The 23,530-nt window shown below is 41.0% G+C and overlaps 1 protein-coding gene across 7 annotated transcripts in view; it reads right to left on the bottom strand.

The window, feature by feature from the left end:
* Positions 1-23,530, bottom strand: part of TACC1 (transforming acidic coiled-coil containing protein 1) — a 78,890-nt gene that overhangs the window by 21,443 nt on the left and 33,917 nt on the right. For 2 of the 7 annotated variants that reach the window (XM_084879739.1, XM_084879737.1), the window contains exons 3-5: positions 7,145-8,213; positions 3,267-3,327; positions 2,095-2,302 (exon numbers count right to left, since the gene is read on the bottom strand). In XM_084879739.1, the coding sequence (XP_084735865.1) occupies positions 2,095-2,302; positions 3,267-3,327; positions 7,145-8,213 (1,338 nt within the window). The remainder of the gene's footprint in view (positions 1-2,094; positions 2,303-3,266; positions 3,328-7,144; positions 8,214-23,530) is intronic. The other 5 variants (XM_084879740.1, XM_084879738.1, XM_084879743.1 and 2 more) reach the window with 3 other exon arrangements.

The following is a 23,530-nucleotide window of genomic DNA, read 5'->3' as shown; positions in this document are numbered from 1 at the left end:
CATAGTGTCTATCTATAATGAATTATTTTAAAAACACAAATGTGACTATCACTACTCTGCTTAAAAACCTTCAATAGCCCTAGCTGATTTGGCTCCTGGATAGAGTGTCAGCCTGTGGACTGAAGGATCTTGGGTTCGATTCCAGTCAAGGGCACATGCCCAGGTTTCGAGCTCGATCCCCAGTAGGGGGAGTGAGGGAGGCAGTCGATCAATGATTTTTTCTCATCGTTGATGTTTCTCTCTCTCTCTCCTTCATCCTTTCTCTCTGCTATCAACAAAAATGTATTTAAAAAAATAATGAAAAAACCTTCAGTGGTTTCCCTCCACCTACAGAAGCAAGCCCAAAATCCTCAGTACCACTTCATTTTCCCACTTACCTTGTACTCATAGGCTACGGGGCATTTTACCCACATGGCAGGTTCCTTCCCAACCCTGAGAGAGATCCTCATTCTCTGGTGCACATCTATGTCTGTATCTATCAACACCAAGCTCCAAGGTGACTTTTCCCAATAAATGTTCTCTGATTCACCTGACAGCTGTCCACCTCACACTCCTACTGCATGAGCACAGCTTCTGCTTCTCCCTTGATATGGATGATCATTACACACAGTGACATACTACCTACCACTATGAGGACAGCACTGTATCTAACAGAACCCCAGCTCTACAAATTTCTGTTGCAGGAATTTCCTCCAAGTGAAGAAGAATATAATTCAACAAATATCTACTATGCACCTGCCGCCGAGGAAATTCAAAGATGAATCACTCATAGTCCTTAGCCTTGAGGAGTTTATCAAAGATACCCTTCTATAATGAACACAAAACAGGAACAGTAAGAAGAAACGCATTGGGAGCATAAAGCATGGTGGGAGCCAAGTGACATTTTTTGAAATAGGCCCAAAGGATGGGCAGAATTTCTATAAGAGATGGCAAAGAAAGATATTTCACATAAAAGAAGTAAGTGTAGCCTGCCTGAGTAAGGTGGTAAAATGGGAAATGGCAAATGAAGTCTTGGGAAAGAAGTCAGAGCAGAAAGAGGCCTGGGAGGAAATCTGTACTAGTGCCTGCCACGTTTATTTTATAGATGAAAAACTGAGATCTGGGGGCAGGGAGGAGGCTGGAAGAGTAATTCTCACAAAATCCTGACTCCCATCCCATTTCCCTTGGTTGATGAGATCATGATTTCTTAAATTCTAGGTCTAAAAATGCCAAATTAAACTATGTTGCTTTTTAAGTAATGTTTAATGTAGTCAGGAACATGGTTCTAAACATTTCACAAGTCAAGTTTAGGATCACAGATACAACCTGGGACCTAGAAGGAGGGTCTCAGCTCTAGAATGTTCTGAGAGTCCAACAGCAAGAAGGTTAGCAAGAAAGTTAGTCTATCTAGGTTCTTGTTTGGACATTAAGAAGGGTTTTATAGGACATTGGTCAATTTCAGTCTACCACATCTGTGAGCAGGACAATTTATAATGGTCTAGTGCAGTGGTCAGCAAACTCATTAGTCAAGAGAGCCGCAGTTTGCCAACCACTGGTCCAGTGTAATGAAAACAAACTTTTGATTAAAAGACCATGGAACCTATTGCTAAAGTCTAAATCCTAGTTCTACAATTTACTAGCCATTTAATAACCTTGGCCAAGTTACTTAACTTCTATGTCTCACTTTTCTTCTCTGAAAAATGGGGGGAAAATGATACATAACAAAGAGCAGTGAGTTAATACACATAAAGCACTTAGAACAATGCCTGCACATGGTAAGGAATTACACGTTAGTTATTATTATTTCTGTAAGTTGAAAAGGAACACAATAATCACATCATGGTTACAGGCCACTATACTTTGAGATGTGGCCACATTAAAATAAATTATAAAAAACATCAAGCAGTCCCATGCATTAGTGCCCCCAGCACATCCTGCCACACTAATCCATATGTCCCCATTTGATAAGACACCATTTTGTGTCTCTTTTCTAGGTGAAGAAGCAAAGCTTAGATCAGAATCCAAATTCTCTAATCTCTCTAAGGCATCTCGACTTTAGGCTTTCAGGCATTTCCATGCTATATATATTGGAAAGATGAATATGTACTTCCATACCTGCTTCTGAGGATGAAAGCGCATGATTTATGGCAGACACGGGAACATTGGAACATTCAAAGTACTCCAGGTCTTCCTCTGGCTCACCTTTCACCTCGGCCCCGGCTGATTTCTGACCAGATGAAGTGGATGCCAGTTTCTCCTCATCGGTAGCATGGCCGTCCCTATTAGAAATGTCTGCATTCTGGGAGATCACTGCTCCTTCATCCTGGGAGATGCAACAGAGAAGATGCTACCATTAAGTGGGGAAAGGGACATCTCAGAGCAGCCAGCCACTTTTTGATCTGAGTTAACCACAGATCTGAGTACAGATCAAGCAAGAAGCTGGAGTCCTTCAATCATAGAATGTTGCCTTTTTCTAGTACCTAGCTGTTCTGCTTCCAATCTGAGGTTTGACAAATTAACCTTCTCTAGCCTAAATTTATTAGAAAGATGTTTAAGTGTCCCAAGGCAGTGGTTTTCAAATATTTTGCTCATAAACCTCCTAAATTAAACCAAAAAATATCTGCGTACCCCACTGTATTTTCAAGTGCCACCTAAAAACTGTTCAGCATAGGTTTAAATAATTTTGAAGGATATAATATCTAATATAGTTTAAATACTACCTTGCTTAATTCAATGTAGTTATTCTAATGATTTGATATCCTACAATGTATTTAAAATTGGACACAAACAACCTCTTTAAGGAGTCAAAAATGTACATCATTCCTTTTCCTCTCTGAACCTGTACTTCTAAGTCTACTTCACTTCCATCAACTCAGGTCTTCTTATTTGGTTGAAAGTGATGAGCTGGAAAATCATCTGACTTTAAAACAATAGTATCCGCTCACTGGAGTCAATCACCTCCTTAAAACCTTCATCAATATTTAAATCTCCCCTTTGCTTGGTGCCCCAGAGATTTCACACCCAGTGGTAAGATTTGAAATGGGTGAGAGAGAACCTTAAAATAATGGGAAAAGGGGAATTGTGAAAGGGTTGCCTTGTCTTGAGAGGTCTTTTCAGATCAGTTTAGGACTTTGGTTCTCTTAAAGCCAAATATTCCAGTACCCAGTGGGAAGTTTCCGTTAACTACCACGCTCCCTCCCCCCCGCCCCCCCACAGGGGGAGAGGGGATGCATTCGTAGTTTGGGGACAAATGGTCTAAAAGATGTTCTGGTGATAGACAGACTTACCTGTGAACACCCATCCAAAGCAAGAGATTGCGTTTCATGTTTCTTCACCTTGCAGCCACTCCTGAAAGAAAAAACAAATTAACCAGGCTGGTTGGGAATCTCACTGACAACTTCTGAGCTATGAGATGGAGCAGAGAGAGCAGTGTGTGCAGACAGAAGCCAAGGCATACAGCACCACATAAGTCATACATCTACAGGTCAGAGATGGGAGCAGCTTTTACATCTCTGAATCTTCTCTTGAGATGCGGGGCAAGCAAAGAACTACAGTCAATCCATTCTCCGAAAAGACCTCCGCATGAGCTTCTACAATTTTTCATTACATACCACAGCCTTTGAGAAAGCAGCCTTAGCAGAGACATTCGGTTCATCTGATCCTTACTCACTGGGGCTTTGGCATTTGTTAGAAAAATTACCACGCTGGACTAGATTCTTTAAAAATTCTTTATTGTACTAAAAGCCATAAGAAGTCTAATAAAACAACTCCGGGCATGTGTGCTAACAGAGTAGAACTGGGGTTAACAGAAAGTATAAAAAGGAAAATATCTGTGTAAACTATCACCATTCCTATTAAGTAGTAAGATGGAAAGAACGTTATGGCCGGAACCAGGGAAAACTCAAATCAACAGTTATTTAAACTAGCGCATAATTTACTATCCAAAAACTAGTTCAAATTCTTTTGTTTGGATGAACTTAAAATTTCCAGTAATGCCACTATGAAAAAAAAAAAAAAGCAACTTTTTTCCCTTGTGTGGGGAAACAAACAAAAAAAGGCAAGCATATATGTTACGATAAAATGCATACAACCACTGCCTGGCTCGTGATTTTCTTTCCTACTGCTTGAGTGCCACCCCCTTGCCACCCAACTCAAGTCGGTCCATCAGAATCCCAATCGTAGTATGATGTCTCCATTTCATCCCCTGCTCCAACCAGTAGCCTTATCCTATCAAGAAAGTCAATTATTTCCAACATTAAATAGCAGAGCAGTGTCTGAAACCCCTGTCAGATGATCTTTGGGGCCAAGCCAGCATTCAGTATCAAAGCGCCACACAAGGCTTGCCAAGGCAGAGAGCGCAAGCTCACGCACCTAAGGTTGGAAGGCCGACCGCCACTCCTTCAGGTACAGACAATCACAAGGCTAAGCTGACTCATGAAGTGGCAAATGAAATGCAAAAAATAAACAGAAGGTCAAACTCAGAACTGGAAGCCAACATGCTATGGAGAGATGGTCTGAGGAGGAGGGAAGAGGAACTGCCAACAGTCTCAGGGACAGAAAGAAACCACTGTAGGAGTACTTACAACAGAAAACAGAGAAATTTCACTTGTTCAGTAGTCCTGATGCACCAACAAAATTAGAAACAGGAAAGAGACACACAGATGGAGAAAAGAATCATGTAAAGCCTGAGATATTTATCTCTAGTCGGGCTGCAAAGTTCTTTCTATGAGGTGAGATACAAATTTAAAATGTCATTTTTATGAATGTTATCAATGGCGAGTGAATGATTGTCAGGAACCTCATCTCTAATGAGTAAGGGTGATAGAAACATTCAGAAATGCCACATACTCAAGCTTACAGATGAAAAAGTAAACATTTCCCTGCTGAACACATTTACTCTTAAATGTCTAGTCATCCAAGGCAATGTGTGAATAAAAATATAGTTGAAGATGTATCTGCTTATATCTGCTGTAGGTATTTGTCACTAAGGCACCTGATTTTCCATACCTTATTTGGTCCACAAAAATCCTAATCATAGGATGTTTTCTCCATTTCACAGAAGAATCTGAGACACCAATTACATACATCTTTTAAAAAATAACACAAGTACCCTGCTAACAGAACTTCTAACTCTCCACTAGTTCTACCACCACATGTATATTTTCAGTCTTCCTTACCAATGAAGGGTTTTGCTAAACAAAATCCCAGTTACACAGAGGTCAAGCAACCTTGGAGGCAAGAGTTTTGATTGCATAGAATTTTTTTAAAATCTGTAAGGTATATTACTAGATCAAGAAGTCCATTCACCAAAAACAGATTAGGAGGACAATGCTACCAGGTGAGGGTGGTAGGACTCAAGGGAAGGGTGCTTCTTGCTATGGAAAATAAGGTATAGATCGATTTCCCTCCCTTTGATCTAGATTTAACCTCATCTAATGTGAATGTAATGGCTACATGCCTTCAACATGTGTCGGAAGGAAGGCTCCCAAATGAAATGACTTATCAACCTTGCTAAGTAGAGACACCCCATATATAGGATACCCCATATCAAGAAGCACCAAGGTAATGACCTGGCCAATGCATACCCCAAGCACTGTAACTAACCTCAGCCACAGAAGAGCATTTTGGGGACACCTTATCAATCATCTTTTTCAGCAACCATTTAACGGCCCCTATACACTGAGTGGCCAGATTATTATGATCTCTGAACGCATACTGAACGCATAATAATCTGACCACTCAGTGTATATCCTATATAATAAAAGGCTAATATGCAAATTGTCCCCTCGACCAGGAGTTCGACCAGCAGGCAGGCTGGCCAACTGCCCATGTCCCCTCCCCCTGGCCAGGCTGGCCGGACCCCACCCATGCACAAATTCATGCACTGGGCTTCTAAAAAAATACACACACACACACACACATACACACACACACACACTGAGTGGCGAGATTACTATGCGTTCAGAGGTTATAATAATATGGCCACTCAGTGTATAATCAGAGAATAAATCAACAATAATTACTGGCATCTTATTTCCCTAGATATTTTGAAGTTGCTGAAGAACTGATTCCTACATTGCTTGAGCTTCTTGGTCCAGATTGATACTTTCTGTTCTTTAAACCTTTTCCTTTAGCATAATATATCACACCATCCACCACTTTTTTTTAAAAGTAAAAGTAATACTAAAAATTGCTTCCCTAATGATCTATGGTGACAATTAAAAACATATTTCTTTTCAACTTCCCTTTTCATACTTCATCCTCTATGTCATTGGTCTCTCTTATATTCAATGTTCAGCAAAATGCCTTGGGGTCACAAAGGGGTGTATTGTAACCATTTCGTTTTGTGATAAGGGAACCTTGTAACAAATTTAACCTGAAACTTGACATGTACTGTGGCCTGAGGTAATCACTCTGAAAACTCCAAGGATCTTGCAAAAGTGGCTCCAGACTTCCCAGGGCAAGGGGTAGGGCAGGGGTGGTGTCACAACACACAACAAAGGACTAGTCAGATTTCTGTCATCCTTTAAAATATTCTTGATTCTTATTGGAAATTCACCTCCTTGCTGATGGAACCACAAGTTAACCATAAAGACATAAGAATTCTCCCCAACTTTCAGGGGTTGGTTTCCAACAAAAATCACAGTTTTCTGTTTTAAGTGAAAAACTTCCATAAGACCCTTTTGGACCATTTTCTACTAGTTCTTGACATTAAACAGGTAATCTGTAGGCTTGGAGTTTTTGTTTTATCCACAGAGAATCTGAACATGAATTCTGTAAGTAAAGCGAATCCCGACAGCCCAGATAAGATTTCAGAAAACCATCAAATCTCTACCTGCCTATCTTGTTAAAAAGGACAAAAGTACCAAAAGTAAGGGGGGCTGGGGAGGTGTTGCAGGGAAGAGCTCAGGTGAATAAGCTGAGGATTCATAAACCACGCAGATATCAAGAAAGGAAACCTCTGGTATTTGATTCCACACAAAAGTTTGCTTTAAAACAAACGTACTTTCCTGGCTTAAGTGAAGACTGCAATATGAAGTCGTAAGCTTTGTGTCTGCCCACCTGCACCTCAAAGAGAACTCCAGATCCCCAAAACCCACAGCAGCCGGCTGCCAAACTTTCAGAGTGTACACAGAACACAACACCCACACCCCTCATCACTCACGTTATTAAACGCGACTTTGCCTTCTTGGGTGATTCTAAGGTTTCATTAACATGATTACCAGCAGGAGAACAGTCACCATTTGTTAAAGCTGTAGTTGGTTTAAAGGGATCCGTGGACTCATCAAAGTGGTAGGATCCCTTAGAGGAGAGGGGAGGGGAGTCCTGCGGTGTGGACTGGCCACCCAGGGGACCAAAACTGGGATTCTGCTTAGAAGACTCTTGGCAGAGAGAAGCATCATCTGTGGCTTGGTCCGGGGGTGGTTCTGAACCTTTGGTGCCTCCGGGCTTACTGATGCCATCTTTCTGTGCCTTTGGAGGCAGTTTGTTACCCAGTTTCCTGCCAAGTTTTCTTGGAAGGCCTTTCCTGGACTCTACATTTTCCACATCTTCTGTGAAGTTAAACTCGAGCTTCAGAGGTGAGCTCCTTGACTCCTCCAGCAGCTCCACCCCGGAATCATTGGTGTCACTGCTGGGAGTGCTGCTTGTTTCCCTAGTGTCAGGGGCAGATTTCTGAGTCCTGGCATCTCCTAGCAAAGGACTTGTGTTCCCATCCATTTCATCAGGATGGGATGCCTGGGGGAGAGGCATGCCCTCCATGGAAGTTTCTGAGAACTCGCCAACTGTCTTCTTCCTCAGAGAGATGGGTTTGGGCTTTCTGAGCTTGCTTCTGCTGGGCCCTGACTCCAGACAGGAGTTACCACTCTTCAGGTCAGCTTCTGTGGAAGCCTCCAGTGTAACCCCCATGGTGCTTTCTGTCATCACCTTGTCCTGGGTGGCTTCTGGCGGGCTGGAGGGCAGAGCCTCGCCGGAGATGGCCGTTACACAGCCATATGCTGCTTCTGTTCCAAGAGCTGCCTCTGAGTTATCCGTGGACTTCTTGGTTGCTATTGAAAATGGCCTCACCACTGAAATTTTGCTAATATCATGTTCAGGTTCTTCTTTGAAATCCCTAACTGAGTAAGAATCAATAGCCTGCTGTGAAACCTCGTTTTCTGTGGGTCTAAAATGAGTCTCAGACGAACATTTTGCAACCACTTCTGCTATCAGCTGTACATCAACTTCTTGTGAGTCTGAAACAAAACACAAAAGCCATCTATTAAAGAATGATCTTTTTGGCATTGATAAGTATTCTCTACTTGCTAAATCCACATAGGCAAATAGGCTCTTTCCTCTTTGCTTTTGTTAAGCATCTCTATGGCAGCACAACCACAAAAGGAAGAGCCGGTACTGCACCCAAAAGTGAATTTTCCCATCCCAAGTTGTGTATTATCCAAGTTATACAAATAATAATTATACCAAGCAGAGTTCCGTAGGAAAAGGCATCATGGTGCACTGAAAAGCATATTGATTGATGTTAAAATTCTATAGGTTAAAATGACTGATCTGGAAGAAACTTTAGATGCTGGAAGCTCAGGTGCAGGGGATCTGGCACTGACAGTTCCCAGGCACTGCCTAACAGTTTCAGGTTCTGAATTTCACAAAGCAAGCAGATTTTAATTTTTGCATGTTAAAGATGAGTGCTCCCTCTTCCCCAAAATGGAATTTAAATAATTCAACTTCTTCAAAATTAATTCAGCCAGCTCAGAATAACTTCTCTTTAGAGTGAAAACCTAAAAGAACCAAGTAAAAAAAAAACGAATTTGAAAGAGCAGACACAGAAATGGCTTTAAAAACAAATAGCCCTTATTTCGCTTAGACTAGTCATAAAAATAATATTGTCAGTTTTTCTTTGGAAGCGCTCTCTGAGATGGATCAGGAATTCTCTCAAAGCATTTGTCAAAAATAAAGATTATTTTTAATTGGGGTCTTAGTAGGAGAATTGCTTTAATTAGGAAGTTGTAATGAAGGTACTTCTTTAAAGCATAAACTAAAATCATACTTTCCTGACTTAAATATCTGAAAAAAATGATACAGTAGCAGCAAAAACTGAATACACTGATTATTATCACTGTATCACATGACTTTAAAGGAACCTCAGATCCAAATCCTAATCCTAATCCTGGATCAAACCTGAGCATCACTGAAAAAGTTTTGTAAAGTACTCACACACCTTTTTACATGACTGTTTTATGACTGAGATTGGCAGTGGCTTCCTCCTGTAGCGCTGGGGAAGGAAAACCAACACCCTCATCTGAATTCAGCCCCCCACACTAAGCAGGAGGGAAAGGAGCTCCACCAAGAAGACACCACCCCGCCTAGCATGTCTTGGCTAGCTCAAGCCAGGAGCCAGATAAGTAAACCTGCCAGTCAGTCCTTTACTCAGCACTGCAGACCCCACCTTGGTCTATATCTTCAGTCACCAGCAGGAAGTACTGATGGGGCAGGAGAAGACTGCTCATTGACTTAAACCTGTTTTGGGAATCACGAGAACATCAACCAAGAAAACTAATTAATCACATAACTCACATAAGATTTTTTTTTATTTGTGGAAACAGTTCATGTCCAACACCAGTTGAACCCACATTCCTAAATGCTGCCATTGAACCTAAACTTCAAGCATCACACCACAGGTAACTTTAACTAAGAAGTAAACACCCTTTCTCAGTAGGCTCCAGTTCCCGAACTTCATCAGTGAAAAGGTCTAGCCATAGCTCTCAGTCCCTGTCTGTAATCTGAAAGCACTGTTGTGTAACTAACCAACTTCTCTTCATCCTTCCATTTTTAATAGATCCTGGATTCCTTAAAACCTTCCTCCAGAGAACTGAAGAGCTCCCTCCTGGAAATGAGTTTGATGAGTCTGACAAGTACCTCACTGCCTGGTGGCTTAGTGAACACAGAGAAGGATTAGATCAGTAGACCAATTCAAAGCAAACACAGAGGAAATTTAAAAATAGACCACCATTTCCACTTCCGCCACATTTGCTACTGTTAATGAAACTTCCTTCCCATAGTCAGACTCCCATAAATCTACAAGGTTGTATGAATCATCCAAGGATGCTCTCAAACAGCAGATGTTCATTCAGGATGTAGACTATTCTGTAAAAAGAAATGTTCCCCAAGCCCTTCATAATATTTTTAAGAGAAAAGGCATGAAATGCCAAAAATTTAAAGATTAAAGTAACAGCTATACATTCAGGTTTGCACTCCTGTATAATGAAAATATACTGCGTTAAAATACAAGCTTATGAAAAACCTTAAAAGCCTTAGATTAGAAGAAGGGAAATGCCATTATCAAAAAATGTATTTGAAACTCTGAAATGTATTTAGCTGACATATACTGAGAACCAACTGACTAGTTGCTTTCACATGTATATCTCATTTTAGAAGAAAGAAAACAATGTGTGTTACTTCAGATTTGGCATTATTTTCAAGTATGCTTGACTTTTCCCCCCTCAGGTTTTAACTTTTTCGTGAAGCATTGTCTGCAAGCTCCTTTTAGATCTATCACTTCCTGTCCTATAGCTAGAAATGGTCCCCTTTATGGGTTTCTAATACTTGATATGCAAAGTGAGGAAGCTGCCAAAATTTAAACAGGCTTCCTGTATGGCACAGATACACACCCTCGCCTTTTTCTAACTTCAAAATCCACAAATAGTATCTCGCATCCAAGCCTAAGATACAAGGTCTGATTCTAAGGCAAAAGTCTTAAAACAAAATCTCAGAACCAATGCATGAAAATGAATGTCTTTTACAATAATTCAAAAAGGTTCTTAGATAAATTTTCAGAGGGTCCATGAAGACTCTGAAACTCAGTGATAAATCATGTGAGAGCATTGCTTGGTGGGGAAAACCCACAGCTTACCATTTAGGAGCCACTGTGTTTAGGGACCTCACAAGGACCCCTCTCATTACTGTATAGTTATAACTTCAATCCCTGCCCCCAATCACTGCACTGGGATTTAGAAACCCTTAAACTACTGGAGGAGGGGGAGGGGAGAAATCTCAACATCAAAGTATGAAACTTGTCACCTCTGAGAACACCCAAAAGGAATGTGTTACAAGTGCTGTTTTAAGCAATTTCAAGTGTGGACTAAATCCTTGAGAGGGAACACTCACTAAAACACAAGTTCAAATAGATATGTTTAAACAAAATTCAGTCACCTTACTTCATACATGTTGACATTAAGATTGCACTAAAGGGTGGACTAAAGGGACACTAAGTATTAAGTGAAAGTTGCAGGGGGATATGGTCTAGTCAGCACACTGGGTGTGGTAGGAAATGAGCTGGGCAGTCTACCCTGGAAAAGAATCAACCTCCAGAAATTAGCTTCAGAAAATAACTTCCTTTTCTGAAGGGTGGTTCAGGTTTGCTGTGCAGAGTAGTTATAAGGTCAGAAGGCAGCCAAAATTTGGCCTAAGTCTGCAGAATGTTATCCACTCTTTATTTCCAGAAGCTCTTCTCCTCTAATAACTACTGGATATTTAAAATACATTGATTTGAAGGGGGAACCAAATTGCTAGCCTGCCCAGTGACCCTGGCCATGGGATGGCCCCATTCGAAGGTCAGGCACAGTGAAGCCCTGTTAGACAGGCTCACATACCAGATGTGCAGGAAACACCGGAGTCATCATCACTAGACAATAAGTTGCCTCCCACAAAATCTGGCATAAAGTGAAAAAACAATGTGAAGGAAGAAAAGAGAGGAAGTTGAGCACTGACTACTGTGTAGGCATGGTGACAGCATTTTACAAACAAAAACTCATGCAGTCAGAATTAGAGAATTAGAGAACACACAGGAAGAATTTCAGTTCTCCTCCCCCCCCCCCCCAATATATTTTTATTGATTTCAGAGAGGAAGGGAGATAGAAACATCAATGATGAGAGAAAATCATTGATTGGCTGCCTCCTATACACCTCCCACTGGGGATTGAGTCTGCAACCTGTGCATATGCCCTCACTGGGAATTGAACTGGTGACCTCTTGGTTCCTGGGTCGATGCTCAATGGCTGAGATACACCAGGCTGGGCAGAATTTCAGTTCTTAAGGACTTTACAAATTGGAGGGAGTAAGCAACCAGAGCAATCCTCCTCACTACTTCCCATGTAAAGTAATACTCCTGGTGCCTTCCATTAAACTAAAATTAATAAATTCCATACGACAAAGGGTATACAAATAAGCATTTTTTTTTTAAATGGCCAAAACAAATTTTTTAAATATACTCACTTTAAATTCATACACAATTAATAAACAGGATACCATTTTTAACCTATCAGATTTGTAAATTTAAAATATCAATGATACTCAGTAACAGCTGCTAAGCAAGAGGGCCAATAGGCAATCTCATACATTCCACGGTAAAGAGCATCATGGGAATCTTTCAGGCAGTATTGTTATGAAATTTATTTTAAATGTGCACATAAAGAAGTCTAAATACATACATGTACAAGGATGAAGATGTTCACCTAAGTCTGATATTGAAAAATATTCACTTTTTTGTGCTATTATAACATAGGAGACTAACAGATGATTTAAGATGCAACATTACACTGGAATATTATATGGGTGTTAAAAATGAAGTAACATGCTAATATATAATGGCCCCAAGGTGGAAATAACCCAAATGTTCATTTTGGGTGAACAAAATGTGGTATAGTCATATAGTGGAGAATTAATTGACAATGACCTCAAAGACACGGTGTAGGGAAAAAACAAAGGAAAGAACAGCATGTTCAAGCATGAATTATTCATTTTAAACAGATAAAGACATATAAAACTGATATTCAGAGGCCCAGAATCTTTCATAGTAGGAGAAAAATCTTTTCTACTCAAAACTTAACCCCATTCTACCCATTTCTCTTATCTCAATTTCACCTTAGGGTCCCTATTTCCAATCCCAACGTGCTCCACCTCTACCTCTTCCAAGACCATTGGTTAGGCAAAGTCTTCTTAGATATGACAGCAATATTTGAACTTTATCAAAATTAAAAATGTAAAAAACTTCAAATGATAATCTCAAAAACGTGAAGACAACTCAGACTATAAAACATTGACAATCATATATCTAATAAAAGATTTGTATCTAGAATACATAAAGTACTTACAATTCAATATAAAGAGATAAACAACCCAACTAAAAAGTAGGCAAAGAATATGAATGAACATTTTGCTAAAAAGATATGCGAACAGCCAACAAGTACATGAAAAGATGCTCAACATTGTTAGTCATTAGGAAAATTCCAAATCAAAACCACAAAATACTACTCCACACTTAATAATAAGGCCACAATCAGACAGATAGCAACAGGTGTTATCAAAGACATGGAGAAATTGAAACCCTCATACACTGTTGGTAGGAATGTAAAATGGTACAGTAACTTTATAAGAAGTTTGATAGTTCCTCAAAATATTAGAAAAAATTACCTTACAACCCAGTAATTCCACTACTAGGTATAAGCCCAAGAGAAATGAAAACATTTATCCACACAAAAACCTGAACACAAATATTCACAGCAATCCTATCTAAGAATAATATGCAGGTTGACCATCACTCCTACATACAAGATGGCTGCCCCAATGTGGACACAAGATGGCCACTACAAGATGGCCAGCAGGGGAGGGCAATTGGGAGGGACCAAGCCTGCAAGGGAGGGCAGTTGGGGGCAAACAGGCTGACAGAGAACAGTTAGGCATCAATCAGGCTGGCAGGGGAGTGGTTAGGGGGTGATCAAGCTATCAGGGAGAAGCGGTTAGGGGCAATCAGACAGGCAGGCAGCAGGCAGTAGTGAGACATCAGTCCTGGATTGTGAGAGGGCAGTTAAGACATCCCTTGAGGGGTCCCAGATTGGAGAGGGTGCAGGCTGGGCTGAGACACACACACCCATGCACCGGGCCTCTAGTACTATTCATAATAGCCCCAAAATGTGGTATAGCCATATAGTGGAGAATTAATTGACAATAAAAAGGAATAAAGTACTAATACATACTAAAACATGAATGAGTCTTGAGAGCATTATGATGAGTAGTTAGTCACAAAAGAGTACATGCTTATATAAAATTCCAGAACAAGCAAATCTATTGAGACACAAAACAGACTGTCAGTTGCCTGGTACTAGAGGGTAGAATGAGGTGGGGGAGCGGTGATAAATATTTTAAACATTATATTGAGGCAACAGTTGCACAATTCTGTTCATTTACTAAAAACCATTTAAATGGGTAAACTGTATGGCATGTAAATAATCTGCATATATAAAAGGCTAATATGCAAAGTGTCCCCCCGGGAGTTCAACTGGGAGACCGGGAGTTTGATCGCTCGCTATGACGTGTGCTGACTATCAGGAGGCAGCAAAGAATGACCAAAGGCCCCAGCTGGCAGCCGGCAGCCAGGGAAGGAAGGCCATAGCTGGCAGCCATAAGTCTCCCGATCTGCCCTGATTGCCAGCCAGGCCTAGGACCCTGCTTGTGCATGAATTTTGTGCACCAGGCCTCTGGTATCTCAATAAAGCTGTTGTTGTGTTTTGTTTTGTTTTAAATAAATAAATAAATAACATGGAGGCTCAGAAGGTAACAGAGCAGAAGTGTCTTAAAATATCTAGTAAAATTTTCTACCACACCACAGGCTTACATTTCAGAAAATGCTTTAAATAGCCTCTTATGTGTGTCACTTGTAGGGATACATACTTGAGAGAGGTGGTAGGTCTCACTTCTACATCAATTTGGGATTTTACATTTCTCTTGAGAAAGCCTACAATGTGTTAGATAAAATCTATTTACAGAAGGAGGTGAAATAAATGACATCACTCCTCTCTCATATAATAGACATATGCAAATATATGAACCATCCTAAAGATATGACAATTGTCAAGCTCAAAAAGGCTTTGTGTTTTTGTTGTTGTTGTTTAGGGGGGTAGGTTTTTTAAATTCTAATTTTTAATATTTGACTTTACACCTTCCTCCCTCACATCTTCCCTTGCTAAACCACCTATTTACTGTGATAATTATTTATTTGCTGCTAAAACATCTTGGGAAGCCAACAACCCTGGGAAATAGAAGGCACTAGCTCCCTCCAGACTCTGAGGACGGCGAGGGTCTCACACTGTCTTTTCACTCCAGAGCAAAAACCAAGTGCCCAAAACACCGTTGATGCTCAATCAGTGCCTACTGCCCAGGCAATGCCTAATATATAAAGGTCGCCGTTCTCCTATGATTATCTTTTTTAATACAGAGAAAAAGTAAATACAAATAGTGATAAAGCCATTCTGCCTACACCAGCTGTAAAGTACGTAGTGACTCCTTCCCTTTGAAGACAGCTCCTCCTCAAACAGATGCTTGCCCTTGCCCTCCCGACCCCTACTCCCAGGTTTGAATAAAGGGCTTCTGAAGGGAAACAAGTGTGATTCTGGCACTATGCCACCCTTTCTGCTCATGGTCTGACCCGAGGAGACTTAATAGGATACACATTAGCTTTTAGGCAGGTTTGAGGTTTTTTTAGTTTCGTGTCTCTGAGTTCCAGTTCCCCCAAAGTTGAAATATATTGTATATATGTATGTTCTCAGCCACTTAGTCAAAGGCATCATCCTTAAAATGGAGTTGAAGTGAACACTATATATTTACTAGAGGCCCGGTGCACAAAAATTCGTGCACTTGAGGGGTCCCTCAGTCTGGCCTGTGCCCTCTTTGCAGTCCGGGACCCCTATAGGGATGTCCATCTGCTGGCTAAGGCCCGCTCCCTGGGGGATCAGGCCTAAGTTGGCAGTCAGACATCCCTCTGCCATCCCAGGAGCCCCCAGGGGATGTCCAACTGCTGAGGAGGTGGGAGAGGCTCCCGCCACACTGCTGCACTCATAGCCGTCAGCCAGGTTTGTGGCTGAGCAGAGCTCCCCTGTGGGAGTGCACTGACCAACAGGTGGTAGCTCCTGCATTGAGCGTCTGCCCTCTGGAGGTCAGTGCACATCATAGTGACTGGTCGTTCTGCCATTGGAGTCAATTTGCATATTACTTTTTTATTATATAGACTGTCCAGTGACAAGCCAATGGGACAAGTAGGTCTTTTCCAGGTCTTTACCCAAGAAGGCTGGGTAGAACCTAAGGGTGGGGACTACAGAGCTCACATTCACCTGACAATCACTGGGGCCTCAAGTCAGGGTGCTAAGTGGGTGAGTCACGGCAGAAAAAGGCAGAACATCCTCTTAGGTATGCCAGAACTTTAAGATGTTACCACTTAAAGCAGAAAGACAAAATCAACACAAACACACCCCTGACCCAACCCAGATAATGAGCTAACTGTCCAAACCTCCTCCTCCCCACCCTCCAAAACAGAATCAAATAAAAACATTGCCCAAGAACTAAGGATTGGGGGATGGGGGAGTAACTGCTTTCTGTAAGAGACAGGGAGCCAGGTGACAAGCTGTTTTCTCAAGACAAGAGATAACCTTCTAACGCTAGAGAGAGGCTGGCTCTAAAATACAAGACTCTGGTAAAGAATCATTTGGAAAGCCACTTGGTAAACTGAAAACCCTTGTACTAAGGATGAAGCAAGTACTTCAAATTTCCAAACCAGCACCTCATGCTATTTCATTTAAAAAGAGAACCAAACCCTATCCTCTGAAGGCCAAGATTACAATAAGGTAAGAGGGCAGGGCCTATTATTCAGGAAGTGTCTGCCTATCAGGAAGCCAAAGCCTTCTCCAGAGGAGCCATGTAACAATGTCTTTCCTTCCCACTCAGGAGATGCATCTGAGTTTTGCAACCGTCTGGATTTGTTTGAGGTTACATTTCAAACAGAGTAGAAACCCCAGACCACAGACAGAATCAGAGAGGGCCACAGGTCTTCTACAGCAGGAAGAGCAAGGGGGAAAGGGGCACGTGCTACCAGATGGGACTCCTGTGCAGAGATGTGAAATTATGTAACTTCCCTCTGTTGCTGCCAAACAACCATAATGTGGTTCTCCTCAGAAATAATTATTGGAGAATTCAAAATACCAACTGCCTCTCTCACAAAGTAGCTACCGCCTACACAGAGCTGGGAAGCTGATGCAAGATAAAGAAAGAGGCAGCGAGAGAGGAGCCTCCAGACAGCAATAGCAGCCAGTACACGGGGCACTTGAGACACCTTCTACAACTGGACAGGGACCCTGGCTGAAGGCTAAGTCACTTCCCAGCCTCCTGCTCCTTCACTCAAAAAAAAAAAGGGGGGGGGGCAGCAGGAAGCAGGGGGGAGGGAGGGGGGGACAATAAAGAGGCCCCAAACGAGGACAGTAATAAGTTATTATACTAAAAATTGATATAAAAATTTTTAATAGAAAAGGGCCTTGTGGTAGCCAGCCTCCAAGATGACCCCCAATGAGCCTCACCTGTCATTCACACCCCTGGACGGACGTAGTAACAAAAGAATATTGTGTAAATCACAGTGTGACATCTGAGGCTGTGTCATAAAAGACATTACAACTTCCATCTTGCTCTTGGGTCACTCATTCTGCGGGCAGTTAGTAGCCAGTTAGTAGTCCATTTTCTCTTTCTCTCTCACTGATGAGCTGAAGCTAAGCATTAAGGAAGCAAAATGTTTTCAATCCAACAGTGCTGCTTATCCAGTGATACTTTTTTATTTGCTTCTGACTCTAAATTGTGCTGTAAACTTCTTAATGTCTCATGTCCAAAACTCCTAAAATATATTTTATACTTTTTATTATATATGCCAAGTTAACACATTTGGAAGATGTACCTTTTGCTGATTAAAACAAAACAAAACAAAAAAACTACTATCATTTAAAAGCACACTTAAGAAGATGCTCTCTCCCATTCACACTGTCCTGGCAACATTTTAAGAATCTTATTTCCTGTGATAAGTCCTCTCTTCAGTCAGTAAAGAGAGAGAATTCACACATTCCCTGGAGAGAGAAGCTAAATAATATGTTCCAAGAGCTCTGGATCTATGATCTTAGGAGCTGAATTTAAGACCCCACTCTACCACCAGCAGTAAAGGCGCTGGCCTCAATTTCCTAATCTCTGAAATGGAAATCACATATGTCCTATTTTATAGCATCATTGTTACAAAAATAAAATTAGACACTATTTAAAAAAAAAAACTACTTTTTTCCAATACATCCATAAATACGGCTGAAACAGAAAGTTAGTGGTCTGCTAGGTGGGAACCTTGCAGTGGGAAAGCTGGAGATCAATCATTGGTTGTTATATTTCCAGCAAAGACATAGGTAAGAGGATACCTGGAGAGTATCTGTATCTGTCAAAGAGAACTGTCAAATTACATTTCTGAATTAATGAACTGCTCCAACTGGTTTCTATTCCCTTGGGTTAAGTCATCATCAATCTAACTCCTGGGGATCCAACTGAATTTGTGTGAACTCAAAATTAGGTTGACGTACACGCAAAAGTGAAGGTGAGATCTTAAACTTATAAGCAGCAATCCCTTTCTAGGCCCACCTTGAACAATTATTGAACACTTTAGCAACCATCAGCTATCAAATTCCCTTGGTGATGGATGTTTGGGGTGGACAAACCATGATCACTAACTTGAGTTTAGAAGGCTGTGACAAATGCTTACCTCTAGTCTAGGGTTTCCTATGAACAGTTTTACTAGTCACTTGAGACACTATTCACTACTCTTTAACTGAAACATTTAAATGGCTTTAGACCACATCCGTTTTTTAGGTGGAGCATTGTAGGGAGCGGCTATAGGGTCAAGCCGCAGATTGACCAGTGGCAGGGTCACAAACAAGTCCCAGCTCAGAGGGCAGAGCGCTTTTAGCTTAATTAAGCTTAACCTTATAGCCTTTCCTAGTTCCTTCCTAGGTAGCTAATGGGCTGTGGGGGGTTCAGCAAGTGCTTCCAAAACAAGGCAAAACTCACAAGAACACTGTAAACATGTTGACCACTACTCTTGTTTTAATCTGACTATAAAATAAAGCCTCAACTTGCAGGCTGGATCTTTTCTGTGTCCTCATCCAGGCACGGGAGATCCCCTGAGCCCCAGCTGTACTCTCTTTGTATATCTTCTTGAATCCTTCACGGCCCCTCCTCCAGCTGTGCTGGCATGCCACAGAGCATTAAGTGGTAGCGGCACTATTTTAGATTTTTTTCTGTATGCGCTACCACCACCACCACTAGACGCATACAGAAAATGCCTCCGCCATCAGAAACTATTAGAGTAAGCTATATTGCTTTATTTGATGCTAAAGAAAGCCCAAAACTGTGGCATGCAAGTCTGAAATGAGTTTAATCATTATAATATTTCTAGATGAATTTAATATTCAACTTAAAAGAAAATTACTGCTTTAATAATTACTAAAATCTTCACTTTTGACTTTGCCCTGGCCCCTGAGTTCTTTTATTCAAACACTGTGATTCTGCGTTCTCTGAGGTCTTTGCTGAAAGAGTGTTACATTAAAAACACTCAATGGGCAAACGTTAAAAGTCTATGTTTGTACTTGTTGAAAACACTACCACTTTTCCCCCAAGGCATTCTCCTTTAGGTACAGCACCATACAGAAGAAGAGGTGTTCCCCTCATGGCTCATTTATACTGGAATATATAGAACAACAAATAAATACGGCTCTGATCTCATTTACTAACTAGAAGAAGAGGTGTTCCCCTCATGGCTCATTTATACTGGAATATATAGAACAACAAATAAATACGGCTCTGATCTCATTTACTAAATAGTGGGAATCTGTAAGTTAAAAGCTAAAAACATTTTATGGGGTATGGGAGGGGGAAATGGAATTGTGTCATGCTGCTGAGGTTCTCAAGCCTTAAACATCTTACAATAATATAAAAACAATAAAACATAAAATTTAAGCTGTGAGTCAATCAAATACAAAATCTATACATATAAAAGGCTAAGCAACTGTCCGACCATCCGCCCCCTTGGGGAATGTCGGTCAGTTTCAGCCCAATTCCTATAGGCCTGGCCAAGGGACCCACCTGCCAGAGGGACCCCATGCTCACTCTGCAGATGCCCTTTGAGCTGTGGCGCCACCCCAGGTGCAGTCTGTGGGGAAGAATCATGTAAGGTTGGCTCCAGGGTGTGTTCAGCCTATCTAGCCCAGTCCCGCGCCCCCCCGCCCCCCCCACAGTGCTGGCCATCTTCTAATTAATTTCTTTCAATGTGCACGAATTTGTGCACGGGGGCACTAGTAAGAAAATAAAATAAAACCATTAGCCTGGGATGTTGTAGAAGGAGCCACGTGGTTGAACCTTTGAATCAGGTAATGTTAAAAGTCATTATTAGTACCATTATAGTTCTAGAATATTCTAATAAAGCAATCACTGTGGTAGGGGCAGGGAGAGGATGTCATACTAAATCCCTAGGAGAACCATACTTGTAGATTCAACTGGAACACTTCAATGTATACCTAATGGGTTATTCATCTAACACAACACCTTAGAATAGAAAAATTTAAGGCTTAGATTTTAACAATATCTCCTTCTATTGTACATCTCACATCTGTAGTCTAACACATTCCAATAAATACACGTAACAAATATACAATACATACTAACAATATACCATATCAACAGTCAAATTACAAATCTCAAACATCCAAAATTACATTAAAAACACTCACCGGGCAAAAGTTAAAGGTCTTATAGTAAGTGATTCCACAATTCTCTCATTCTTCCCTAACTTCCTTTTGTCATAACTCCTCAGATCTTTTAGTCAACAAAGAATCAAGTAACATTAACAGACCAGTCACATCATTTCCATTTTGCAAAAGAACAAATAGCAGCCCATAGCTGTCTACCCCTAAAGTCTTACCTGGGGGCTACACTAATGGCACCCAGCACAAACAATTCATTTGTTAATCAATCAGATAGAGCCTTGCTGCTTTTTTTAAAAAGTCATTTTGCTAAATTAATTAAACTTTGTATATTTTACCAAAATTGCTGGAAGTGTGGATCCAAGTTGGCAAACTTTTCTGTTAGGTTTTTCTGGCCATTGGATCTCTATTCCAAGTACTCAATCTTTCTATTATAGTATGAAAGCAGCCACAGACAACATCTAAATGAGTAAATGTGGCTGCATTCCAACAAAACTTTATTTAGAGGCCCTAAAATTTGAATTTCATATCGTTTACACACATCCCAAAATATTTTTTTCAAAATATTTAATGTAAAAACACTTCTTAGCTCTTGAGTAGAACTTAATAGGCAATAGCAGGTGGCAGGCCAGATTTGGTCTTTGATCTACAGTTTGATGATTCCAGATCTAGACTACCAAATTGTGTCAACAAACAACTCCCCATTCCTTATAAGGCCTCCAGGAGTAAATATCTGAGACTTATCCTGTCCTCTTTTCTTCTATTCTGGAGGCCACTGTATATCTTTGAAAAATCTAGCCTCTAAGTAACATATCAAACAGAAGACTTAACTACTGGTACTTGTTTCAAGGCACAGTGTCGGCATGGATTAAGATGCTCTTTCTCAAAGCAGAGTAACTATCTGTAAATAAAGGTGGATGTGGCCCTGGCTGGTTTGGCTCAGTGGATAGAGTGTCGGCCCGCAGACTGAAGGGTTCTGGGTCTAGTTCCAGTCAAGAGCACATACTTTGGTTGCAGGCTCAATCCCTGGCTCTAGTCGTGGCACAGGGTGGGAGCAGCCAATCGATGTGTGTCTCTCTCATTGATGTTTCTCTCTCTCTCTCTGTCTCTCCTCCTCCCTTCCACTATCTCTAAAAATCAATGGAAAAATATCTTCGAGTGAGGATTAACAACAACAACAAAGTAGATGTATAGTGGGGGAGGTCTCAGTAGCAGAGCACAACCAATACAGCTTTGACTGTCTAAAAAAACACTGGACAAAACCAGGCCATAAGCATCACCCCCTCTCATCCCTCTCCACCCCCTCCCCAAAAAAGGAGGAAGTTAGATTGTATCTTTCAAAAGTCCTTTCCTAAGTGATGTCTCTTCACTGATACAACTCCCAGCAGAGAAAGTGCAGGAAGAGCAGCAGCTTACACACTCCTCATGGGGGAAAGCAAACAAACAGAAAACACAGAACTATCAGCGCAAACATTATAGCCACCACTCTGGTATTTTCAAGAAACCTCTTTGGCTATAGTTTTAGCCAAACCTAGAAAATTATTCTGAAACCGATTTCTATTTGTGGCTTAAAAAAAATCAACACAGCCTCATCCACTGTTAATTTCTAGAATGGCATGCAACTCTGTCTTAAGAAGAGTTGCTATACAGTTCCGATACCATAAGTCTCTAAAAACCTTCTAATAAAGATAATACTGAAGACCATTATATACCAAGAAGCCAGAATCTTTTACATGTTAGTGCCAACTCCTGACTAATTCATAAATCATTACTCCAAAAAAATGCAGGCTTATATAATCTATGCCTGGTGTCCCACCATGTCCTAGAACCACAGAAATATTAAACACTAGCTTTGTCAGGAGCCAAATAATCAACAATTTGAGGAGAAGAAATCATTCAGGCCCAGAAATTGACTTCAATTTGAAATGACTCTGCAGGAATTTTGCCCGCTGTTATCTTCCCTGGTCAGACCTGTGCTTTGGTTGTATTGTTACATTTACTGTGTGTGTGACAAAGTTGTATGCATTTCTAGAAAGGCATACAACTCTGCATTGAAGAGTTACTATAGAGCTCCAATACTATAAGTCTCTAAAAACCTTCTAATAAAGATAACATTAACTTCAAAATAGACATAGATGTTTCCCTGAGTTCAAAGAATTAAATGGAGGTTGGGGTGGGGGCCATGGGTACACTTACTATGTGCGACATACAAAAATACTAAATGTAAATTGTTACATTTACTGTGTGTGTGACAGGGCTCTGGCCTAGCTCTAGTTGTTGGGTAGGAGCCCTAGAAGGCAGGATACTACCAAGCCAAAGAGCAATCATCTTATTATGTACAGACCTTAAATTGAGAGATTTCATAATATGCAGTGGTTGTTTCCCAGACTCTAACCCCCTCCCAAACCCTCACCGCCATCACCAATCATGAACTATTCCACAGAGCTTTCCTGGTCCATGAAGGAAAACTTTTTAGAGAGTGTAAGTCACCAAAACTTGTAATAATGAGTTAGTAGCACAGAAAGGACCCAACAATTGGGTCTCTATGGCTCTGAGTGCCATACAGGCCACTATTCAATTAGCAAAGAATCTGTCAGGATGAATCAGACTACCAGCTAATAGAATGGTAGGAAGGGGCTGACCAAGCTGAGGGCAATTCAAAGAGGCTTTCAAAAACCAACTTAACAAGTCTTGTGAGCTTTATTTAAATGTGATGGGAAAGCTACAAAATAGTTCTTTCAAGCTTTCAAATCTCCCTTCTGATCTGCCAATCTTGAGAGAAGAAAAGGAGGTTCTGAGAACAAGAGGCATCTTCAGCCACTGAGAGTGCTACAAATACAAAGCAAAGCACCCACACAAATTCTCCAATGCAGGCTTGCCTGTTCCCATGCAGGCTCTGTCTAAAGCCATGGTAAAAGCAGCTGGGGGTGCCCTAGCCAGTTTGGCTCAGTGGA

Source organism: Pipistrellus hanaki, assembly GCF_964339955.1.
Source record: "Pipistrellus hanaki genome assembly, chromosome: 3".
In the NCBI taxonomy this organism is placed as follows: Eukaryota; Metazoa; Chordata; class Mammalia; order Chiroptera; family Vespertilionidae; genus Pipistrellus; species Pipistrellus hanaki.
Note: the sequence above shows the minus strand (reverse complement) of the source record. Positions and strands in the feature narration are given on the sequence as shown.